The following is a 22,386-nucleotide window of genomic DNA, read 5'->3' as shown; positions in this document are numbered from 1 at the left end:
TCATATAATAATTATAACATGTACAACAAATATGAATAGACAATCCTCTACCTCCTCCCAAGTTTTTTTTGGGTACTAATAAGAAAACTCAAAATCAAAACTGAACATGTTAGAGCAATATATGAAAACTACTTTATAAAAGCATATTAGCTATGTGGCTTTGGAGCATAGCTGAATGAAAAATATAATATCATTAAGATAAATAAGGGGTAGAAAAGTATTGGTCTGCAAAAACGAATCAATACGTATTACAATCATAGTCAGTCAAGTAGGCAGGCTTCTTGCGCAGCCTCTGAGGACGATCCGGAAGGGCACTTGGGGGAGCTTGAAAGAAATTATCAGGAGAGGCATCAGGGTGTGCATCATGTAGTGCTGCGTCAGGTGCCTGTGGGTGGTGAACAGGTGTTATGGGAGTTTGAGGACGTGGTGATGGGGGTGGTGTGGCATCTGTGAGAGATGTAGGCGCAGGGTATGGCACTTCCAGTCGATCAGTAGAGTGCAGTTCTGTATCAAGTTCTGGTGGCGGTGATGGGCGTTGAAGTGATTTCTCGTGCTGGGGAATTGGGTATCCAATGGTTAATTGTGGTCGTCTTGGAATAGCAGGGATGTATTTCCTCAGAAATTGTCTGTTGCGAAGAGTAGCCCTTCCAGAGCCATCGACCCTGACAATGTATTGATCGAATTGACGCACTTCAGACACAACGCCTGTTTTATCCCATTTTAATGGGTTCGGGCCTGTCTGGTTTTGGATGCGGACGTTGTCGCCAACTCTCAATGGCGGGGGCCGCTTTGTGTGCTCGGTCCAGTACTCGGCCATTCTCATATGGCGATTCCGGAGATGGGGATGAAATCCTTAATGGGCCTCCCGAAGATACACATAGCTGGAAAAACTTTGGTTTCTTTGTCAGGGGTATTCCGGTATTGAAGGACGGCGCGCTGAAAGGCGTCGATATTCAGGTTTCCTGTGGGCCCAGTGTTGTCGGTGAGGAGTCTTTTCGCTATTTTAACGCCGACCTCTGCCCTACAATTAGAATGGGGAAAATAGGTTGAGGAAAGACGATGGTCGACCCCCCAAGCCTGAAGGAAATCTTGAGTGATTTTTGCAGAGAACTCTGGGCCACCATCAGAAGAAAGCTCATCAGCGATTCCATATGTTGCGAATATCCTCCGTAGACTGTTGATAAGCCCAGTGGCACCATCTGCTGCGCGTTCGATGACAGGCCAATTTGAATACCTGTCCACTACAACGAGGTACTGTTGTCCTTTGTAGTGGAAAATATCGGCACAAATATGCTGAAATGGATAGGCAGGAGGGTTTTGTAGATGTGGGGGAAGGGCGGGTTGGGAAGGTGCAATGCGGTTACAGTGATAACAGTTCATACGTGTGTCTTGGAGATCTTTAGAGATGCCGGGCCAAAATACAGACGAATCTGCTCGTGCTGTCATCGAGGTGATTCCCTGGTGAGCCGCATGAAGGGTTTGGAGTACTTGTTTACGAAGGGTGGGGGGGATCACAATTCTGTCTTTGTAGATGACTACACCGTCTACAGTATACAATTCGTGGCGGAACTTATGGTATTCGTGGAGATGCGGTGGTACGTCATTCTTAGCCTCGGGGATGCCATTTTCAATCAGTGAGATCAGATGTTGAAAGTCCGGGCAGCTGTTAGTTGCAGTTTGAACTTTGTCCCACGTCACTGAGCCAAGGGTTTGCAGGGATGTAACATGTGCATACTGCAAGGCAGAGTCGATATCATCCTTTATCTCATCACTGCAGGAGTGCATGGATGCGATGTCGTCCTGCAAACGTAGTTTCATTGGAGGACCATTGCCTGTGGGATGTCGTGAGAGCGTGTCGGCTGCTTTGTGTTTTGTGCCAGGAACATGGACCATTTTGAAGCGGTATCGTAGTGTCTTTTCTTTTAAGTTTCAAAGGCGAGCGTTGGAGATGTCTTCAAAAGATCGATCACCAAAGATTTTAAGTAGGGGCTTGTGGTCCACTGCGATGAACAAGCTAGGGCATCCAAGGATGAAGAATCTGGTTTTGTTAAGGGCTTCCACTACAGCCAAGGCCTCTCCTTCAATGGGTGCATAGCGAGACTCTGCTGGGTGTGTGAATCTACTCCCAATTAAGGTGGTTTTCCAGCCCGATTTGCAGCAAAATGGCCGGATTGGTGTGCACAGGCAGTGTTTTTGGGTGAGCCAGAATCCAATGCCTGATTTGGACCAGTCGGTAGCAAGGCATGTTGGTTTTTCTTTATCGTAGATCTGGACGCCCCTCTTGATTTCGTCGATTATGTGATCTTTAGATTCCTCAAAAAGGGTGTCCATGTGTCTGTCCCAACAGAAAGGGTTGCCAGGGCGCAAAAAGTTACGAAACGGGGTCATGCGTTTGGTCATAGAGAAGGCATAAGAGACTTGATTGATGAGGCCAAACCAGGAGCGCACGTCGGCTATGTTTTTTGGTGTGGGGAAATCGTGTATTGCAGACAAATATTTCTCACATGGCCGGACGCAATCTGGTGTGATTTCAAACCCCGCAAACTGGACAGTGTTAGCTGAAAAAACAAACTTGTCAGGATTTAAAATGATACAATTATGACCACAAATATGTAACCATTGTACTGTCTGGAAGAAACTCTCCTCTATGTTGTCTGCCCAGAGCAACGTGTCATCGATGCACTTGGTTTTGTTCGGGATATGACCGACCAGTTCGTCGTATCATCTGGAATAGCCGTCACCAGAAGCTATGTATCCTTGTGGGGCCGTGTAATACCTGTAGCGGCCCCATGGTGTGATGAATGTTGTTAGGTGACGGTCTTCGGGCCGTAGCGGTACGCTGTGGTATCCATTCCAGGCATCTATGATAATATCATATACGCAGCGAGTAAATGAGCTGCCAAACTGAAACACCATTTGCTTACATTCTCACAAATGAGCGCCAATGTATAGACGACGCAATACACATAAATGAAATAGGATCCTATAATACACATAATGTATAGACGACACAATACACATAAATGAAATAGGATCCTATAATGCACATAAATGAAATAGGATCATATAATAATTATAACATGAACAACAGATATGAATAGACAATCCTCTATACACTGGATCTGAAGGACTCGTACTTCCAGATCCCAATCCATCCGTCTTCAAGGAAGTACTTAAGATTCAGCCTAGACAACAAGATCTACCAGTTCAAGGTGCTGTGTTTCGGTCTCTCCATGGCACCTCAGGTATTCACCAGTGTGTTCACCCTGATCTCTTCGTGGGCACACAGGATTGGCATCCGTCTCCTCCGCTATCTGGACGACTGGCTGATCCTGGCAGACTCGGAGTCGACCCTTCTTCGACACCGGGACAAGCTTCTCAGACTTTGCCAAGATCTAGGGATCATGATAAATCTCGAGAAGTCTTCTCTGCTTCCATCTCAACGACTGGTATATCTAGGCATGATCTTGGACACCAATCTCCACAAAGCCTTTCCATCAGACGACAGGATAGCAAGGCTGAGGAAGGTCGCAGACCCTTTCCTCAGACGAGAAGAACTCCCAGCCCAATCATGATAACGTCTTCTCGGTCACCTTTCCTCCCTGGCCCGTCTAGTTCCAAATGGGTGCCTCAGGATAAGATCCCTGCAATGGCGGCCCTAGTCCCGGTGGAATTAAGGTCACGATTCCCCAGACGTTTTGGTCCCTATGGGTCCTGCGGAACGGACGGACCTTCAATGGTGGGTGACAGACGAAAACCTCCGAAAAGGAGTGGATCTTCTCGTCCTCCCCCCGGATTTGATGCTATTCTCGAACGCCTCAAAATGAGGGTGGGGGGGCCCACGTTCTGAACCACAGGACCTCAGGCCTATGGTCAGAATCAGAAAAGTGCCTCCACATAAACTTGCTAGAGATGAAGGCCGTATACCTGGCACTTCAACAATTCCAATGGTACCTGGCGGGTCACTCCGTGGTGGTGAGGAGCGACAGACAACACCACGGTAGTGGCTTACATCAACAAGCAGGGAGGTACCTTTTCACAACAGCTATCCCATCTTGCAGTAAAGATACTGAGATGGACCGAAGTCCACTCATTTCCACTATCAGCTCGCTTCATTCCGGGCAAAAGGAATGTGCTCGCCGACAGTCTGAGCAGGGCATCCCAGATAGTGTGTACCGAGTGGTCTTGGGATCCTCTAGTAGCCAACAAAGTCCTGACTTTGTGAGGTTCCCCAACGGTGGATCTGTTCGCGACAGCCTTGAATTTCAAGCTTCCGCTGTACTGCTCCCCAGTCCCGGACCTCAAGGCACTCTGGCAAAATGCCTTCCAACGGTGGGTTAACATCGACGTTTACGCCTTTCCCCCATTCCGTCTGATGAGAAGGGTGCTCAACAAGACCAGAATATCGGTCGGCTGGTCAATGACCTTAGTAGCTCCGCTATGGCATCATGCAGAGTGGTTCCCGGACCTTCTGCAGCTCCCGAGAAGAACTCCCTCCTCGACACGAGCTACTCAAACAACCACACTCCAACATCTCCCACAAAACCGTAGCATCGATGCGGCTTCACGCCTGGAGACTATCCAACATCTCCTCACAGAGAGAGGCTTTTTGCAACAAGTTGCAGAAAGGGGTATCTCTCCACTCGATACCACTATTCCAGCAATAGCGGAGTTTCTCGTGTATTTGCGGGAAGAGATGCGCCTTTTAGTCTCGACAGTGAAAGGCTATCGCTCAGCCTTAAGTCTTGCCTTCAGGCTAAAATGAATGGACATTTCCCCCTCGCTGGAACTTTCGCTACTCATATGAAGTTATGAACTTACCTGCCCTCAGTCGGAAGTGAGACCTCCAGGGAGTGTGGTTCGAGTCCACAGGTCTCTTAAGAGACTTCCGTTCGAACCATTACGCCAGGCTTCTGATCGCCACCTGACTTGGAAGATGGTGTTCCTACTTGCTTTGGCCTCGGCCAAGTGAGTTAGCGAACTTCATGGTCTTTCGTATGACGTCGCCCATTCAAGGGGATGGGTAGAGGTAACGTTCAGGTTCGTCCCTGAGTTTGTGGCTAAGACTCGAAATCCAGGAGTGCCGGACCCCCGGTTCGACTCTTTCCGGTTTTCGAATCTCCGTTCTGTAACAGATGACCCAGACCATCTACTGTGCCCAGTAAGGAGTCTGAGGCTCTATCTTAAGAGAACAGCTGCAATTCGTCCTCGAGTGCAAGCTTTGTTTGTGAGCACAGGAAGGACGAAGAGGAGGGTCACTAAGAACACTATCTCAGCATGGATTCGCAGGGTCATCCACCATTCCCTGAATCCAGACCCTCCTCCGTCACGTCGCCCTAGAGCACATGATGTCAGAGGCATCGCTTCGTCCCTGGCATTCAAGAGAAACTACTCAGTGACGCAGGTTCTACAAGCAGGGGTTTGGAAGCGTCAAACGACCTTCACAGCCCACTACCTGCAGGACGTGACCCACAGGAGGCTCGATACGTTCTCTATCGGCCCTGTGGTGGCTGCACAACAGCTGGTTTAAACCTCAGGCTCCTTAATGGACAAGCAGCAGAAGGTCGAGGGCATTGTTACCCGGTTTTAGTCTGCATGAATGAAAAGATATGCCTGGCCCTTATTCTTTTCTTCATCCTCCCCTCTCTTGGGGAAAGCAGCATCCTGGGTTCTCTGCACAGCTGACCTCAAACCACTGCAGGTAAACCATGCTTCCTTGTGTTCCTAGTATTAAGATAATACGGTCGCGTCCCCCATACCCTTACGAGGTGGTATTGGGAACATCCTAACCTAGAATTCCATCTAATGGACTCCAGGTCAAATTCCTAGGACGAGTCACACTTCATTCCTTCACACACACGCTTACGTAGGCCGCGGTCCTTGCAGAGCAAGGTACTTGCGAGGTGCAGGGACTCCTTATCTCGAGTTCTACACACTCAGATACTGAGTCCCCGGGCAAAAGCCAAAAGCCAGTAACGGCTGGGACTTACCACCCTTCCTAAGGGTTAAGTCACCCTATCTAAATAGCGTGCTTTGTATTTCGGTTACGGAACAAATGACAAATTCGTAGATAATTTGTATTTTTCCTAACCATACAAACCTTAGCTATTTAATCAAATTTGCCCGTCAGCCCTGTCCCCCGGGAAGTCCTACCTCTAAGCAAAGTGAACTAGTTCACTGGTGTGTGAGGGGGGAGGGGTAGCTAGCTACTCCTCCCCTACCTCCTTACTAACTAGCGAGGAGTAGTAAACCTTCGTTAAAATTCTAATGGCTCGTCATTTCAGCTACGCCGAAAGTAATACCCTATTTAAATAGCTAAGGTTTGTATGGTTAGGAAAAATACAAATTATCTACGAATTTGTCATTTTTTACCCAAGTCTTTCAAAAGAGAAGCTAATTTTTTCCATAATCTCAACAAAGTTAACATAATCACTCATCTGCTGACCCCAAAGGATTGTATGTGCATTCATTAACCTACCTGAGCCCTCCTATTTTTTCCTCTACAAAAGATTTACATTTCTCTGATTTTTGCACAATTCATGAACAGGCTATGTTGAAGAAATATACTTTTACTGTAAAAAAAAAAATATTCTTTTTATGAAAGAAGCTAAATCTTTTGTTGTTTTATCACACCAATTGATCAAGCTATGCAAAACTGGAGCTAGTTACAGGCTGGAAACCCAAGGGATTGCTATAATTATGCACAGTGTTACCACAGTAATTCCTTCATTTATTAACACAAAAATCAGAAATGTATACAGTATTAAAAAAATACATGTGGACCAATTCCAAGTAATGGGTTTGTAAGGAAAATAATCATTATACAGTATCTTAAATGTACATGTTTGTGTAGTATCTAAAAGGTACATGGTTGTCCTCATAAATCTAAATGAACATACAGTATTTGGATTTTTTAAATTGGAAGACTACCATATTTACATGAAAAATCTTGTTAGATTATAAGATCTAAAAAAAGTTAAAAGGTTAATATGAAAAGAACTTCTGAGGCTCTAACAGACATGAACATATTCAGTCAACAACTGAATGATTCATTGCTATTACATGATATGACTAACACATTAGTAAGCAGGATATCATGTTCATATGTGAATGACTACTTTAGTTAATTGTATACTGCTGGCAAATTATAACATTTAAAGTCTTGCTACAGCAACTCATCACATGCACTCTTTCCAAAATTTGGAAAACCTAATGTCCCTGACCATCTCAGGATACATGAGTCCTATTATTGTTAGCCAAAACCATACTTAACACTTACCTGTAAGCTCTTTGGGTCATGGAAAGCTGAATTTCTTGACAAAGCATGACCAGCATGCCCATTGCCAGTTTGGATTGCTATGAAAGTGTCTGCAAACTGCCTTGCTTTTAGATTAAGCTCGCGTATTCTTTCCTGGGAAAAGAATAAAAACCTCTTAATTCCTAACAAATTACACATACATATGCACCATTGAAAACATATACAGTATACAAATATAGTAGCCTATTTTCACTTACGCCTTAATGCTGGGAAAGGGTTAGAAATTATGAGTCAAAAGTTGCTTACCTTTGAGAACTGTACTCTACTCTCACTTTTGCACTCTGTTATAAAGCAAGTACAGCTTCAATAAGGTGCTCTCAGCATAAAATGTAAAATATTTGATGACACAATAACAAGCTTTTGCTGCCGCCCATAAAGGGTGTCCTTTTAGTAAATGTGCTGTCAGCAAACGAAGGACGTCTTAAAGGCATCTACATATTTGAAAAGTTTGCGTAAACATTGTCGTTATACTGCTCATATAAGGTCAATCATCTTTTATTATGCAAATGGCAGGGAAGTAATTGTGTTGCCAATTAGATATTAGAAAGTTATAGTTAAGCTATGCTAAAGATCTACTAACATGCTTTTTTTCCCATATTTGTATGGGGTTAGCACGATTGCCTTCTTTCTAAAGGACTTTGCTTTGGCTTTGGGGTAGACCGTAGTCTTGATCTGCTGCCCTACCTGACATCGCGTACGTTCATGTATAGTACCAGTCACCAGCGTCCTTCCTCCCAGCAATGAGGAGTCTTGGCATGGTTAGTTGACAGTACGAGAAGTGTGTATTAGTCTTTAACACCCATTTGCTTTTAAGCAAACCTATCCGTCGATTACATACATAATCCTGAGGTGCCTACTGGATATCAAAGTGTCTGCCTCTCTGACTGGTCAACTGCGGATTTGAACCCTCGTCACAGACTTCTACGAAGTCCAAGCTAACTGCCCTAACCGACTTAGCCATCGAGGCTCTTGAGCTATGATAAAGAGAAAGTAGTTAATTGAAGCCAATATACTTTCGTATAGAATTGTCTTATTTATTTCAATATTATTAAGATTGAAGTCATCTACAAAAGATGCTGAGCCATTCAGTTGAGTAATGATGATTGGAATTTGTCTAAATATAAAATTTTGAAAAACTTGTGTTTTACATATCAATGTATAAAAAAGACAAATATCTACCTTATGTTGTTACATAAAAGGATCACTTCAGAGATTCTCATAATCTGCATATTCTATAAAACACTAAAAATGGGCTTGACATTTGAAAAGAAGCTGGCAAAATATTCTACAAATACTTAAACTTAAAAGTTTTTGAAGTTTATAGCTACAATTGAATAACGTTGACAGCTTAACATCAATATCAGTCTGTAATGAATATTAGAATAAAACTAAATTTCAGAAAAACAAAATATGGAACAATGTAGATTTCTGACTTTTTGTCATTGAAATGACAAATTTGGAAATGAATTTTATTTTTCCTAATGATACAAACCTTTAGCTATTTGTTTGGGTATTACTTTTGGCGAAGCTGAAGGACAATCCATTAGAAAATTAGCGAGGGCTAACCGCCCATCCCGCTAGTTAGCGGGGGGTAGGGCTCACACACCTGTGATTATACCTCACTCTTCTTGATGATAAGACTTCAAGGGGCTGGGTTGGCAGGCAAGTTTGAATAAATAGCTGAAGGTTTGTATCGTTAGGAAAAATACAAATTACTAAATTTTCAAATTTGTCATTTCTTCCGTAACTGGAATACAAACTTACGCTATTTATATGGGTATGACACCCCTTAGGAGGGTGGATGTCCTTGCCATTCTGGCTTCTTGGCTTTGCCCAGAGATTCCCCTTTTATGTGTGTGAGGCACAAAAAGAAGGAAACCCTAACACCGAGCTAACCTCGCCATTCAAGATCTGCGGCCTAACCAAGCTGTGAATGTGTCGCGATATTAGGAACGTGACTGTCAAGGTAAAGATTCATCTGAAGAGACCAAGACAATCCCAATACCACCTCGCCAGGGTATGGGGACGCAACAGTATTGACACAATAATAGGATACACAAGGGAGCAATGGTTTACCTGCAGTGGTTTGAGGTCAGCTATGCAGAGGTCCCAGAATGCTGATTTCCCCAAGAGAGGGGAGAATGAAGAAGAGAAAAGAGCCAGTCATTCTTTTACATTCATTCGGACTAAAACCTGGGTAACCAATGCCCTCAACTCTGCTACTTGTCCAATAAGGAGCTTAAGATACTAAACCAGCTATTGTGCAGCCACTACAGGACCGATAGAAAACGTATCGAGTCCCCTGTGGGTCACGTCTTGTAGGTAATAGGCGGTAAACATTGTTTATCATTTCCATACACCCACTTATAGAGAACCTGCGCCACAGGGTAGTTTCGTCTGAAGGCCACAGATGTCGCGATGCCCCTGACGTCATGAGCTCTGGGTCGACGCGAAGGAGGGTTCGGATTCAGAGCTAGGTCGATGGTCTTGCGAATCCATGCTGAAATATGATATTTTAATTATAAAATAAATTTTTGAATATACTTACCCGGTGAATATATAATAGCTGCAACTCTGTTGCTCGACAGACAAAAAACAGTAAAAACTCGCCAGCGATCGCTATACAGGTTGCGGGTGTGCCCACCAGCGCCAACTGTCGGCCAGATACCACTCTCGATGTAAACAAAGACTCAATTTCTTCTCATCCCACTGCGTCTCTATTGGGGAGGAAGGGAGGGTCGTTTAATTTATATATTCACCGGGTAAGTATATTCAAAAATTTATTTTATAATTAAAATATCATTTTTAAATATTTAACTTAGCCGGTGAATATATAATAGCTGATTCACACCCAAGGAGGTGGGTAGAGACCAGAGTTAAATATGTTTACATCGTATAAGCTAAGAGTTTTTTATTTCATTTTGGCAGTTATCAATATAACAAAACCAAAATAAATAGGTACCTGGTAAGGAAGTCGACTTAGACGATTACTCTGCCTTGTAAGTACGTCTTCCTTACGGAGCCCAGCGATCCTCTTAGGATGCTGACAGACCCCCAGGAGCTGAAGTATCAAGGGCTGCAACCCATACAACAGGACCTCATCAAACCCCTAATCTGGGCGCTCTCAAGAAATGACTTTGACCACCCGCCAAATCAACCAGGATGCGAAAGGCTTCTTAGCCTTCCGGACAACCCATAAAAACATTAAAACATTTCAAGAGACAGATTAAAAGCATATGGAATTAGGGAATTGTAGTGGTTGAGCCCTCACCCACTACTGCACTCGCTGCTACGAATGGTCCCAGTGTGTAGCAGTTCTCGTAAAGAGACTGGACATCTTTTAAGTAAAATGACGCGAACACTGACTTGCTTCTCCAATAGGTTGCGTTCATGATACTTTGCAGAGATCTATTTTGCTTAAAGGCCACGGAAGTTGCTACAGCTCTAACCTCGTGCGTCTTAACCTTAAGCAAAGATCGGTCTTCCTCACTCAAGTGTGAATGAGCTTCTCGTATTAACAATCTGATAAAACATGACAAAGCATTCTTTGACATATGCAAGGATGGTTTCTTAACAGAACACCATAACGCTTCAGATTGGCCTCGTAAAGGTTTAGTACGAGCTAAGTAGAACTTAAGAGCTCTAACAGGGCATAAGACTCTTTCTAGTTCATTGGCTACGATCTCCGATAAGCTGGGAATATCGAAAGATTTAGGCCAAGGACAAGAAGGTAGCTCATTTTTGGCTAGAAAACCAAGTTGCAGAGAACAAGTAGCTTTTTCTGACAAAAATCCGATGTTCTTGCTGAAGGCATGAATCTCACTGACTCTTTTAGCCGAGGCTAAGCATACCAGGAAAAGAGTCTTAAGAGTGAGATCTTTCAGGGAGGCTGACTGTAAAGGCTCAAACCTGTCTGACATGAGGAATCTTAGGACCACGTCTAAATTCCACCCAGGAGTAGCCAAACGACGCTCCTTAGTGGTCTCGAAAGACTTAAGGAGGTCTTGCAGATCTTTATTGTTGGAAAGATCTAAGCCTCTATGCCGGAAGACCGATGCCAACATGCTTCTATAGCCCTTGATAGTGGGAGCTGAAAGGGATCGTCCTTTTCTCAGGTATAAGAGAAAATCAGCTATTTGGGCTACAGAGGTACTGATCGAGGATACAGAAACTGACTTGCACCAGTCTCGGATGACTTCCCACTTCGATTGGTAGACTCTAATGGTAGACGCTCTCCTTGCTCTAGCAATCGTACTAGCTGCCTCCTTCGAAAAGCCTCTAGCTCTCAAGAGTCTTTCGATAGTCTGAAGGCAGTCAGACGAAGAGCGTGGAGGCTTTGGTGTACCTTCTTTACGTGTGGCTGACGTAGAAGGTCTACTCTTAGAGGAAGACTTCTGGGAACGTCTACTAACCATCGAAGTACCTCGGTGAACCATTCTCTCGTGGGCCAGAGGGGAGCAACTAACGTCAACCTTGTCCCTTCATGAGAGGCGAACTTCTGCAGTACCTTGTTGACAATCTTGAATGGTGGGAATGCGTAAAGATCCAGATGTGACCAATCTAGGAGGAAGGCATCTATATGTATTGCTGCTGGGTCCGGGACTGGAGAGCAATAGATTGGAAGCCTCTTGGTCAGAGAGGTTGCAAAGAGATCTATGGTGGGTTGACCCCAAGTCGCCCAAAGTCTCTTGCACACATCCTTGTGGAGGGTCCATTCGGTTGGAATTACTTGACCTTTCCGACTGAGACAATCTGCTAGGACGTTCAAGTCGCCCTGGATGAACCTCGTTACTAGGGAGATGCCTCGATCTTTTGACCAGATGAGCAGGTCCCTTGCGATCTCGTACAACGTCAGTGAGTGGGTACCTCCCTGTTTGGAGATGTACGCCAAGGCCGTGGTGTTGTCCGAGTTTACTTCCACCACTTTGCCTCGAAGGAGATACTCGAAGCTTCTCAAGGCCAGATGAACCGCCAAAAGCTCCTTGCAGTTGATATGCATGCTCCTCTGACTCGAGTTCCACAGACCTGAGCATTCCCGACCGTCCAGCGTCGCGCCCCAGCCCAAGTCCGATGCGTCCGAGAAGAGAACGTGGTTGGGTATCTGAACTGCCAGGGGAAGACCCTCTCTTAGGCTGATATTGTCCTTCCACCAAGTCAGACAAGACTTTATCTTTTCGGAAATCGGGATCGAGACCGCCTCTAGCGTCTTGTCCTTTTTCCAGTGAAAAGCCAGATGGAATTGAAGAGGACGGAGGTGTAGTCTTCCTAATGATACAAATTGCTCCAGGGATGACAGCGTCCCTACCAGACTCATCCACAGCCTGACTGAGCAGCGTTCTTTCTTCAGCATCTTCTGGATGGAGAGCAGGGCTTGATCTATTCTGGGGGCCGACGGAAAAGCCTGAAAAACTTGACTGTGAATCTCCATCCCTAAATACAGAATAGTTTGGGATGGGACCAGCTGTGACTTTTCCAAATTGACTAGGAGTCCCAATTCCTTGGCCAGATCTAGAGTCCAATTGAGATCCTTCAGACAGTGATGACTGGAAGAGACTCTGAGAAGCCAGTCGTCCAAGTACAGGGAGGCTCTGATCTCCGATAGCTCGAAACTGGTACCCCACATTCCTGTAAACAAACCTCAGAAACGGTTGGGAATCCGGGTGTATAGGAATGTGGAAGTATGCCTCCTGAAGGTCGAGAGAGACCATCCAGTCGCCTTCCATAAATGCTGTCAAGACAGCCTGGTAGACTTCATCGCGAAGTTTGTCTTGACAATGAACACATTGAGCGCACTTGCCTCTTACGTACTCCTGCAGTGAACATGGCTGCCAAATCATGGAGCCATCCCTGAGGGACTTGTCTCTGCAGAGAACGTGGCTGTCAGATCATTGGAGCCATCCCTGAAAGCCTTGTTTATGCATGACATAATTGTACAGCAAAACTTCAAAGGCTCGAAAACAGCTGTGAAGTTGACCTGTAAAATCTTGGAGCGTCTCCTGGCCAGGCGCCAGGGAGAGTCTACGAGATTTTAGAAGTCTATCTGGGCAGAGGCAGGAACTCCCAAGCCGAGAACTTCTCTCATGTCATATCAGACTCTCGCTCTATAAGCCAGTTTAAAAGAAGGGAAAGCAAAGGCTGTATCCCCCAAACTCCTCCTGGTGATAAACCAGTCGCCTAGCAAACGTAAAGCTCTCTAGGAGAGCGAGAGAGCACTAGCTTATAAAACAACGGCTTCGAAGTAGCTAGGCCTAGTGTAAGCTCTGACGTTTAGGCGAACGAGGAGCAGCAGTTACAAAAAGATCCGGACAAAGATCCTTAAAAATCAGCATGATTTAATTAAAGTCCATAGAGGGCTAAGCAGCTTTAGGCTCCTCTCCGTCTGACAGAGTCCTCAAGGGAATATCAGTAGGAGGGGGAACAGCAACTTCCTCATCTAAAGGAACCTTGTCCGATAATAGCCGAGTCTCAAGCAAGGGAGAGACCTACCGTGGTGGCAATGCTTTACAAGCAGAGTCCACACGCACTGGTGCATTAGTAGCGGACCAGGACGCAACGTCATGTAACTGCTTGACAGTCTGTGAACTGTCAACAACAACAGGTGAGAGAGACCAGGACGCAACGTCATGTAACTGCTTGACAGTCTGTGAACTGTCAACAACAACAGGTGCGTGAGGACGCACAGCGTCCACTCGAGACTGCTTTGACCGCCTAGATAGAGCAGTCAAAACAACTCTAGAATGCGGAGGTTGACGCACAGCGTCAAAACAAGTCAACTCCGATTGTTAGCGAACGTCCTGAACGTCAACAGGAGCATCAGCAAGTGGCCTAACGTCCAAATGTGGCTGAAAATCCACACGAGACCGCATCGAGTGTGGTTCTAAACAACCTGACTGACGTGACTTAGCTACGCCAACGTCACCAGGACGCACAAAGGAACGTTAGGTTGGCTGAAAGCCAGGATCTCGATGAGATAAACGGCTAGGCTCAACGTACTAATCGGCAGAATAGTCTTCCATAAGGGAGGCAAGCTTATTCTGCATGTCTTGCCGTACAACCCATTTAGGATCAACGGAAATGGTTGCGGTAAGAGACGAGGGTAACGTCTGTGACCGCAAAACCTTGCCAACAAAAAGACTCTCGGAGTCTGTGTTACGCTTTTGTTAGGCGGCGAGAGGAAAATCTATAATTAATTTATAACGTGATAAGATAATTGCTAAAAGCCTAAACACACTTCCGTCTAAGGGAAGGGTCGGCCATTTAAAAGTCAAAGAAAGTCCATACTCTCTTTGTCATCAAAAATTAAATCTATCCAAAAACGAGTTCAAGATTTAAGATGAAGATAAAACACCTGCACTGCGAAAGCTCAAACCAAAATGAAGTACTTCACCAAATATGTTGAGAAAACTCCAGGTTCTACAGCGAGTAAAAGTACGTCTTGTCGACAAGTCGACAGAGAAGAAATTGAGTCTTTGTTTACATCGAGAGTGGTATCTGGCCGACAGTTGGCGCTGGTGGGCACACCCGCAACCTGTATAGCGATCGCTGGCGAGTTTTTACTGTTTTTTGTCTGTCGAGCAACAGAGTTGCAGCTATTATATATTCACCGGCTAAGTTAAATATTTAAAAAGTGTTTTTAGTGACCCTCATCTTGGTCTTCCTGTAAGTGATGAAAAGCGAAGGCACAGAAGGACGTGCTGCTGCTGTTCTTTTAAGGTGGAACCTCAACCACCTTAATGGGCATAGTAACAGATGAGCTGGGTCGTCGGTTACAGTGTGGAGAAATAGTTAAGAAAAATACAAATTATTTCTAGATTTATTATCATATTTCATAAATTTTGTTTATTGTTTATTGGATCTCCAGTCCATCTCTAAAAGAATTCTTTTTATTACAGAGTGACGGGTCCCTGCACCCAGCAGTGATTATAGGCTAGACGGAGAAGTTGTCAATAGAAAAGTTACTCAAAGCCTGTTTCATTGTTATAACTTCTTTCTGTACACTGATGAGTGATTCAAGCATGCCCTACTACATTGTGATGTAATTGAACTTGAGAGCAAAAACATAATTATACATATACTGCTAATATAATAATAGTTTCCATAGATAGTGTTTCACATACTTATTCCCAGAAACAAGTGAACATAAAGTGGCATGGAAAAGTTCTCAGCGGCAGCCAAACTTTAAGCATTGTCAGTTCCAAACCCGGCTGACTGTTCATACAGATAATGAACCACAGTGTTGCGGGGTTCTCCTTTAAGCTTGAAGTTTTTTTTTGTCACAGCCTGGAACTATTTCTGGATAATATCTACAGTACATTAAACAGAAAGGCTCCGTCTTGATGCTAACAATTAGAAAATTTGCATCACAAACTAGATAGGGCTTTATCCTGAAAAAGAGCTTTTATATGTTGTACCTTATTTTTTGTGTGTGAGACTTTGCAATCAAGAGGAGGGGTCTCAAAATATGATTATAATTGGTCTTGCTGTTATCCATTTTCATGGGTGTAGAATAACCATGACATACTGAGTATCACTAAGGATTGTAAGTTTTTTTTCTTTGGTAGCATTGTTTTTTTTCCTTTTTTTTTTTGTTTCCTCTACTAATGTTCAGTACTTACATAGCCTGAAATTGGCTTACCTTTGAATAATATTACGCAACTACAGTTCTAGCTGGGTCCCCTTGCCCAACATAATATCAAGGGGTGGTGCCCCGTTACCTAGATTTTTAGGTATTCCACCGTTTTACCTTTTTGTGTAGTGAACGTTGGAGTGTAGTTGGTATTTGGACACTAGGCAGTTTGCGTGCTACATCTGGCCACGTTCTGCAAACCCCTACAACAGATCAAAGACTCGAAATCCGGAAGGAGTTGAATCTAGGATCCACTACTACCGGATTCTGAGTCTTGGCTACGAACTCTGAAACGAAGCTGAAGCTTACCTCTCCCCATCCCCTTGAATAGGCGATGTCATACAAGACCATGAAGTTTGCTGACTCTCTTGGCTGAGGCATGTGCAAGCAGGAACACCGTCTTCCAAGTGAGGTGGCAATATGTTGCCTGACATAATGGTTCGTAGGGTGGCACCTTAAGGGATCGAAGCGCCTAAACCCCATTCCAAGGAGGAGGTCTCACTTCCGACTGAGGATAGGTAAGTCCATATTAGGAGTGAAAGTTCTAGCAAGGAGAAAATGTCTACTCCGTTCAGACTAAAGGCAAGACTCAAGGCTGACTGATAGCCTTTCACTGCCAAGACTGAAAGGAGCATTTCCTCTTACAGATATGCAAAGAACTCTGCTATTGCTGGAAAAGTGGCATGAGTGGAGAAATACCCCTTCCACGACACCAACCACAGAAGATACTTCACTTTGCCTGGTAGACTGCTGCTGAGGACATTCTTTACGCAACTTGTTGCAAAAAAGCCTCTCTGAGAGAGGAGATGCTGGATAGTCTCCAGGCATGAAGTTGAAGCAAAGCTACTGCTTTGTGGAAGATGTGGGCGTGTGGTTGTCTGAGTAAATCGTGTCGTGGCCGGAGTTCTCGTGGAAGTTCTGTGAGGAGTTGCAGAAGGTCCGGGAACCATTCTGCATGATGCCATAGTGGAGCTATGAGGGTCATTGAGAGATTGATCAATGTTCTGATCTTGTTGAGTACTCTTCTCATCAGGCAGAAAGGGGGGAAAGACGTAAGCGTCAATGTTGTCCCACCGCTGCTGGAATGCATCTTGCCAGAGAGTCTTTGGGTCTGGGACTGGGGAGCAATACAACAGGAGCCTGTAGTTCAGGGCCGTTGCAACCAGATCCACAGTCGGAAAATCCCACAATGTCAAGAATTTGTTGGCTACTAGATGATCCAAAGACCATTCAGAACCCACTATCTGAATTTCTCTGCTCAGGTTGTCTGCGAGCACATTCTTTTTACTGGGAATGAAGTGAGCTGATAGTGTTACCGAATGGAATTCCGCCCATCTCAGTACTTCTACTACAAGATGGGATACGAGCTGCGAAAAAGTAACACCTTGCTTGTTGATGTAAGCCACTATTGTGGTATTGTCGCTCATCACCAGCACTGAGTGGCCTGCCAGGAACTGAAGGAACTGTTGAAGGGCCAGGAAGGCAGTCCTCATCTCCAAGAGCTTGATGTGTCGGTACTTTTCGAACTCTGAGCAAAGGCCTGAGGTCGAGTGGTGCAGCATGTGGGGCCCCCATCCTTCTTTTGATGCACTTGTGAAGAGCAACAAATCTTGGGGGAGGATGAGAAGGTAGACGCCCATTAGCAGATTCTCGTCTCCAACCCACCACTCGAGGTCTGTCCGTTCCTCTGATCTCATGGGAATTAAGAAGTCTGGGGAATCTAAGGCCTGATTCCAAGTGGACTTTTGCCACTATTGGAGATATCGAATCCTGAGGCAGCTGTTGGGATCTAGACGGACATGAGATGATAGATGCCCAAGGAGACATAACCCCCTCTGGGCTCGGAGCTCTTCTCATCTGAGAAAAGGTCTCGCAAGCTTCCTCAGCCTCACTACCCTGTCGTCTGATGGAAAGGCTTTGCAAAGGTTGGTGTCTATTATCATTCCTAGATATACTAGTTGTTGAGAGGGAAGCAGGTTTGACTTCTTGAGGTTTACCCTGATCCCCAGATCTTGGCAAAACCTCAGAAGTTTGACTTGGTGCTGAAGAAGGGTTGCCACAGAGTCTGCTATAATCAGCCAGTCAGCCAGTCATCCAGATAACAGAGGAGACAGATGCCAATCCTGTGAGTCCAAGATGATACTGGGGCGAACACTCTCATGAAGACCCGAGGTGCTATGGAAAGACTGAAGCACAGCACCTTGAACTGATATTTCTTGTCGTCTAGACTGAATCTAAGGTACATCCAAGAAGACAGATGGATTGGGATCTGGAAGTACGCATCCTTTAGGTCCTTGGCAGGATATGGGTTCTTAAACACCTTTACCTTGGTCATTGTCCTCTTTAAAGCTGGTTTTGACTGCTGGTTTGAGAGTTGGTAGTTTATGGGCCCTGAAAGTTAGGGCCCTATAGAGGAGAGAGTCCTGGTGTGACTTCCTCCATCTCTCTGCTGCCTGCTCCACATCTCTCGGCTTGAACAGAAAGGATCCCTCCAGAGAGGAATTCCGGAGCCTCGTGACCTCGACATGGGAGACCTGACGATGGAAACGCTCGACTACCAACTCCATACACCACAGGATGATGTTGGCCCACAAGTCTACAACTTGGCGGGCAAGGAACTCAAAAGTCCCAGTGCCCGAGAACAAGGAGGTCTGCATCACCTTCCTGGTGTCTTCCTTCAAAAAATTTTCGGTCTGCACCAGGTTCCCCAGTGACCCTAACCAAAAGTCAAGCCCCGAAGTAGCCTGCATGGTGTACTTCACGACTTTCTCCTGAATTAGGATCTCTGTAGTCGAGAACAAGACTTGAAGCCCGGAAAGTCTCTCCGAGAACTTCCCTTTGTTAATTCCTCTAAGGAATGGTGTAGAGAAAGAGCCGGGAGAGGCTTGTCAAGGACTTCGTAATACCTCCTCTGCTGGATACCCGAAGGCAGGAGGAATTTCGAGGGCGAGCCTGAACTAAGTGTCTCAGAGAAGTCGGTGAGCTGGGCGGAAACCTTCCGTCTTGCACTCTTCAGCCCCTGAGACCAGGGAAAAGCCGCACTGTAATTTAATGGCTACTGAGTGCTGGATCTGCCAATCCGTTGAGGGACCTGATGCAGACCAAAACTTGTCAAAAGGCATGTTCCGACTCTCTCTGCTCCACTTCGTTTGGGCTAACTGGAAGGTCGTCATCCATACCCGAGACTGAATCCGGGGTGGGTCGTGGTCGATGTGATGGCTGGATGTTCTAACCCCCTCTGCGGGCCAAGGAATCCTCGATGAAGATTTTGGAATCTTAGAATCCTTCGGTTCCCACCTAGGAGGGGAAAAGGTCTCCAGAACCAAAGGCTTCACAGGAAGGATGTTCTGCTGGCTGTCCGACGGGGAAAGGCTGGATTCCTCCTCGGGTTTTAATACTGTTGCTCTACCATCGCACAGGGCCTCCTGGCTAGGAGGGGATCGAAGAGAATCCAATCGGGACTCTTCCTGAACAGAGTCTCTGATGGAGGTGAAGGGCGAGACCTAGCAGGGTGAGGAGGAGATGAAACAACAGGTCTGGAACTCTTTTTGGAAGGTCTGGTTTGGGTCAGTTTGACCCTGGTCAATGGTATTTCGTCCTTGATTCCTCTCTTCCTTTTCAGGGGGGACGAAAACGCAGAGGTTTGTCTTGGTAGGGCAGGAGGGTGATCATCGCGGGAATTGCTTCAATTTTCTGAGGGATGAGATGAAGGCAGTCCTGAAGGAAAAAAGTGGATGACTGCCCTAACCAAGGCACTAAACCATGGTTTTTGACCAATAGAAGCACTGTCCGTATGATCCCCTGAAAAGAAAGAGGAAGAACGCTGCGATGGAGTTTTGGTTACCGAAGCTGACAAAACGGGTAACTGTGACCTGACCTCCCTCCGCTCTGTGGACTCCTTATAAGGGGCAGGGAGTTTGGGAATTTTGAATTCTTGCTGTTTGCTCTGTTCCACCTTCTCCAGTGAGCGTGATGTTCTGCGCTTATGAGGAGGAGAATGAGGTGACAGCGAATGATGGAGAGCAGCCTTGACCTTACTAGAAGGAGCCAAAGTCTGAGGAGACGAAGGTCTGACCGTATACTTCTCGCCTTCTGTTCCTCAGAACGGTGATGAACCAGGGATGGATGTTCTCGCCGTTGTTCCGCTTGTGAAGAGGGCTGAAATTCGGCTGGTCTCTTTGGAGAAATAGATGCAGGAAGGGGAGCTTGAGCCGATTGGTTGGCGATCGGCGATGAGTTGGCGAACGGTGCCTGGTCGGAGATTGACGAGATGGCGAATGCTGCCTGGAAGGTCAGTGAAGAGTCGAAACCTTATTCTCCTCGGAAAAGGAGTGACGAGTCGTTGGTGAGATCCGTGTGACGACAGGAAACCAAAGATTTCTGAGAGAATGGTAAAGGCTGGACCTCGGGACCAGGGCATGTTCGCATGATTAATTGGCAAGGGCACCAACACACACATAAACACAAAAACTAACACAGTCTGGAAGAAAAAGCACAAAAAGATTAATGACAATCCAAAATGATCAGATGAAGAACGGAAGCAACCATTCATCGTCCGAGACAAAAGCAAAGCCAGGCATAATCACAAGGTGTGTGAGCGAGAGGGGTAGTTACTACTCCCCACCCTCCGCTAACTAGCAGGATGGGTGGTTAACCCTCTCTAATTTTCTAATGACTCGTCCTTTCAGCTTCGCCGAAAGTAATACTCATATAAATAGCATAGGTTTGTATTCCAGTTACGGAACAAATAAGAGATTAAATAATACAGTATAGTATGTATTATTTCTTGGCATATAAGGAGTAACAAGTAAACTTATATAAATAGGCAATAACATAAGATGCAAAAATAAAGCTAAATTACACACCTGAACAGATTTGGGTCGTATTATTACTTTTCCCGTCGTACTCATGTCCAGGTTCCCAAGTAGAGCATCCGTCTGTGTAGTTTGTGATAATCTCCGGAAAACAACTCTTGAAACTTCCGTTTCCTCCTCATCGTCTGGAAAAATCCATCAAACATGAACTATTATTGAAAGATTAGAGCTAGCTCATACCTTCCATGAGAGCTAAAACTCATATAAGGAAGCAACAAGGTTTTGATGGGATCATGATACTTTACAATTACATATAATCATTGCAGTATTAAATAAGTAAAAAATTCATATATAAAAATTTCTAAAAGTAATTCGTATTTTCCCTTACTAGACAAACCTGAGTCCTTTAATAGGAGTATGATTTCAGCTGGAATTTGGCAATTAGAATCTTAGTGAGGTGTGTTGCTGGCTTGCAGGATAATTGAGGTAGGAAGTGAGACTTAACAGGACTCAGGTTTGCATAGTTAGGAAAATAGAAATCACTTTTAAAATTTTATATTTGTTCCTACATGAATACAAATGCTAAACCTTTGATAGGAGACTCATGAGGAGGTAGCAGGAAGCTCCTATAACCAAACTGGCAGGTTTAAAATACCAGAAGGACAAATACTGGACTGTAGGAGGTGCGGGGTGTTGACTCGTGCCACCTTCAATTTGACATAAGGAAGTACTTCATATTACTGTAAGGATATCTTTTAAATGTCGTACAGATATAAGTAATGAGTTCTACAAACAAACCATTTTCCCCTTCATAAATGAGGGTGGGGGATATACTACTTCTATACCATAACAGAAAAGTTCTCCATATGAAAGCTTATCTGCATCAAAATCTGATCCATTAAATAACGGGATGGCCACTTCACGCCAAGAGAGGGGAAGGAAAAAGGGTCATACACTGTACCTCTTACCATAGTTTAACATTATGACTGTTATCTTAAATAAGATGCTTCTTGTCCTGTAAGGACCCACATATGCTAAACAACCTGTTGAGCAGCTACCACAGGTCCCGGTGAATAAGTGTCTAAAGATCTGTGGGTATACTCCTCTAGATAGTGGGCTGTATTGGTTATCTGATGTTTCCAGACTCTGGCCTTTAATCATGTACTTGCTCCACTGACAGGTTCTTCCTAAAAGCAAGATTTGAGCAAATTCCTCTGACTTCAAGGACTCATAGTGAAGCTGAATCATTAGGATCCTCTTCTTGAGGATAAGCCTTTTTAATAGTTTCACGAAGCCAGAAGGATATGGTGTTCAAAATCTCCTTTTTAATTTTTTCTGGCAATAATAAAGAAATTTTGAATTGGCAGCCTGAAGGACTGAGCTCTCTTCAGGTAGTGTCTAATTGATTCATTGATTAGGAGTTATCTGGCATCCTGACATCTAATGTCATTGACGACGATCAGGTAGTATTTAAGTGCCCTCAAAGGACAAAGAAGCAAATCATTCGGACTGTTGGTCGCATCCCAATGGGAAGAGACGGAGAAACACTCAAACCTGGAGTCCTTGATTGCAAGATTCTGAGTTTTCGCCCCAAACTCTGGGACAAAGGTAAAAAGAGACCTTTCTCC

General features: G+C 44.9%; 1 protein-coding gene across 2 annotated transcripts in view; it reads right to left on the bottom strand.

Annotated features, from left to right (window-relative positions):
• Positions 1 to 22,386, bottom strand: part of LOC137640108 (armadillo repeat-containing X-linked protein 1-like) — a 235,707-nt gene that overhangs the window by 139,800 nt on the left and 73,521 nt on the right. For both annotated transcript variants that reach the window (XM_068372572.1, XM_068372573.1), the window contains exons 2-3: positions 20,810 to 20,943; positions 7,280 to 7,411 (exon numbers count right to left, since the gene is read on the bottom strand). In XM_068372572.1, the coding sequence (XP_068228673.1) occupies positions 7,280 to 7,411; positions 20,810 to 20,943 (266 nt within the window). The remainder of the gene's footprint in view (positions 1 to 7,279; positions 7,412 to 20,809; positions 20,944 to 22,386) is intronic.

Source organism: Palaemon carinicauda, chromosome 4, assembly GCF_036898095.1.
Source record: "Palaemon carinicauda isolate YSFRI2023 chromosome 4, ASM3689809v2, whole genome shotgun sequence".
In the NCBI taxonomy this organism is placed as follows: Eukaryota; Metazoa; Arthropoda; class Malacostraca; order Decapoda; family Palaemonidae; genus Palaemon; species Palaemon carinicauda.
Note: the sequence above shows the minus strand (reverse complement) of the source record. Positions and strands in the feature narration are given on the sequence as shown.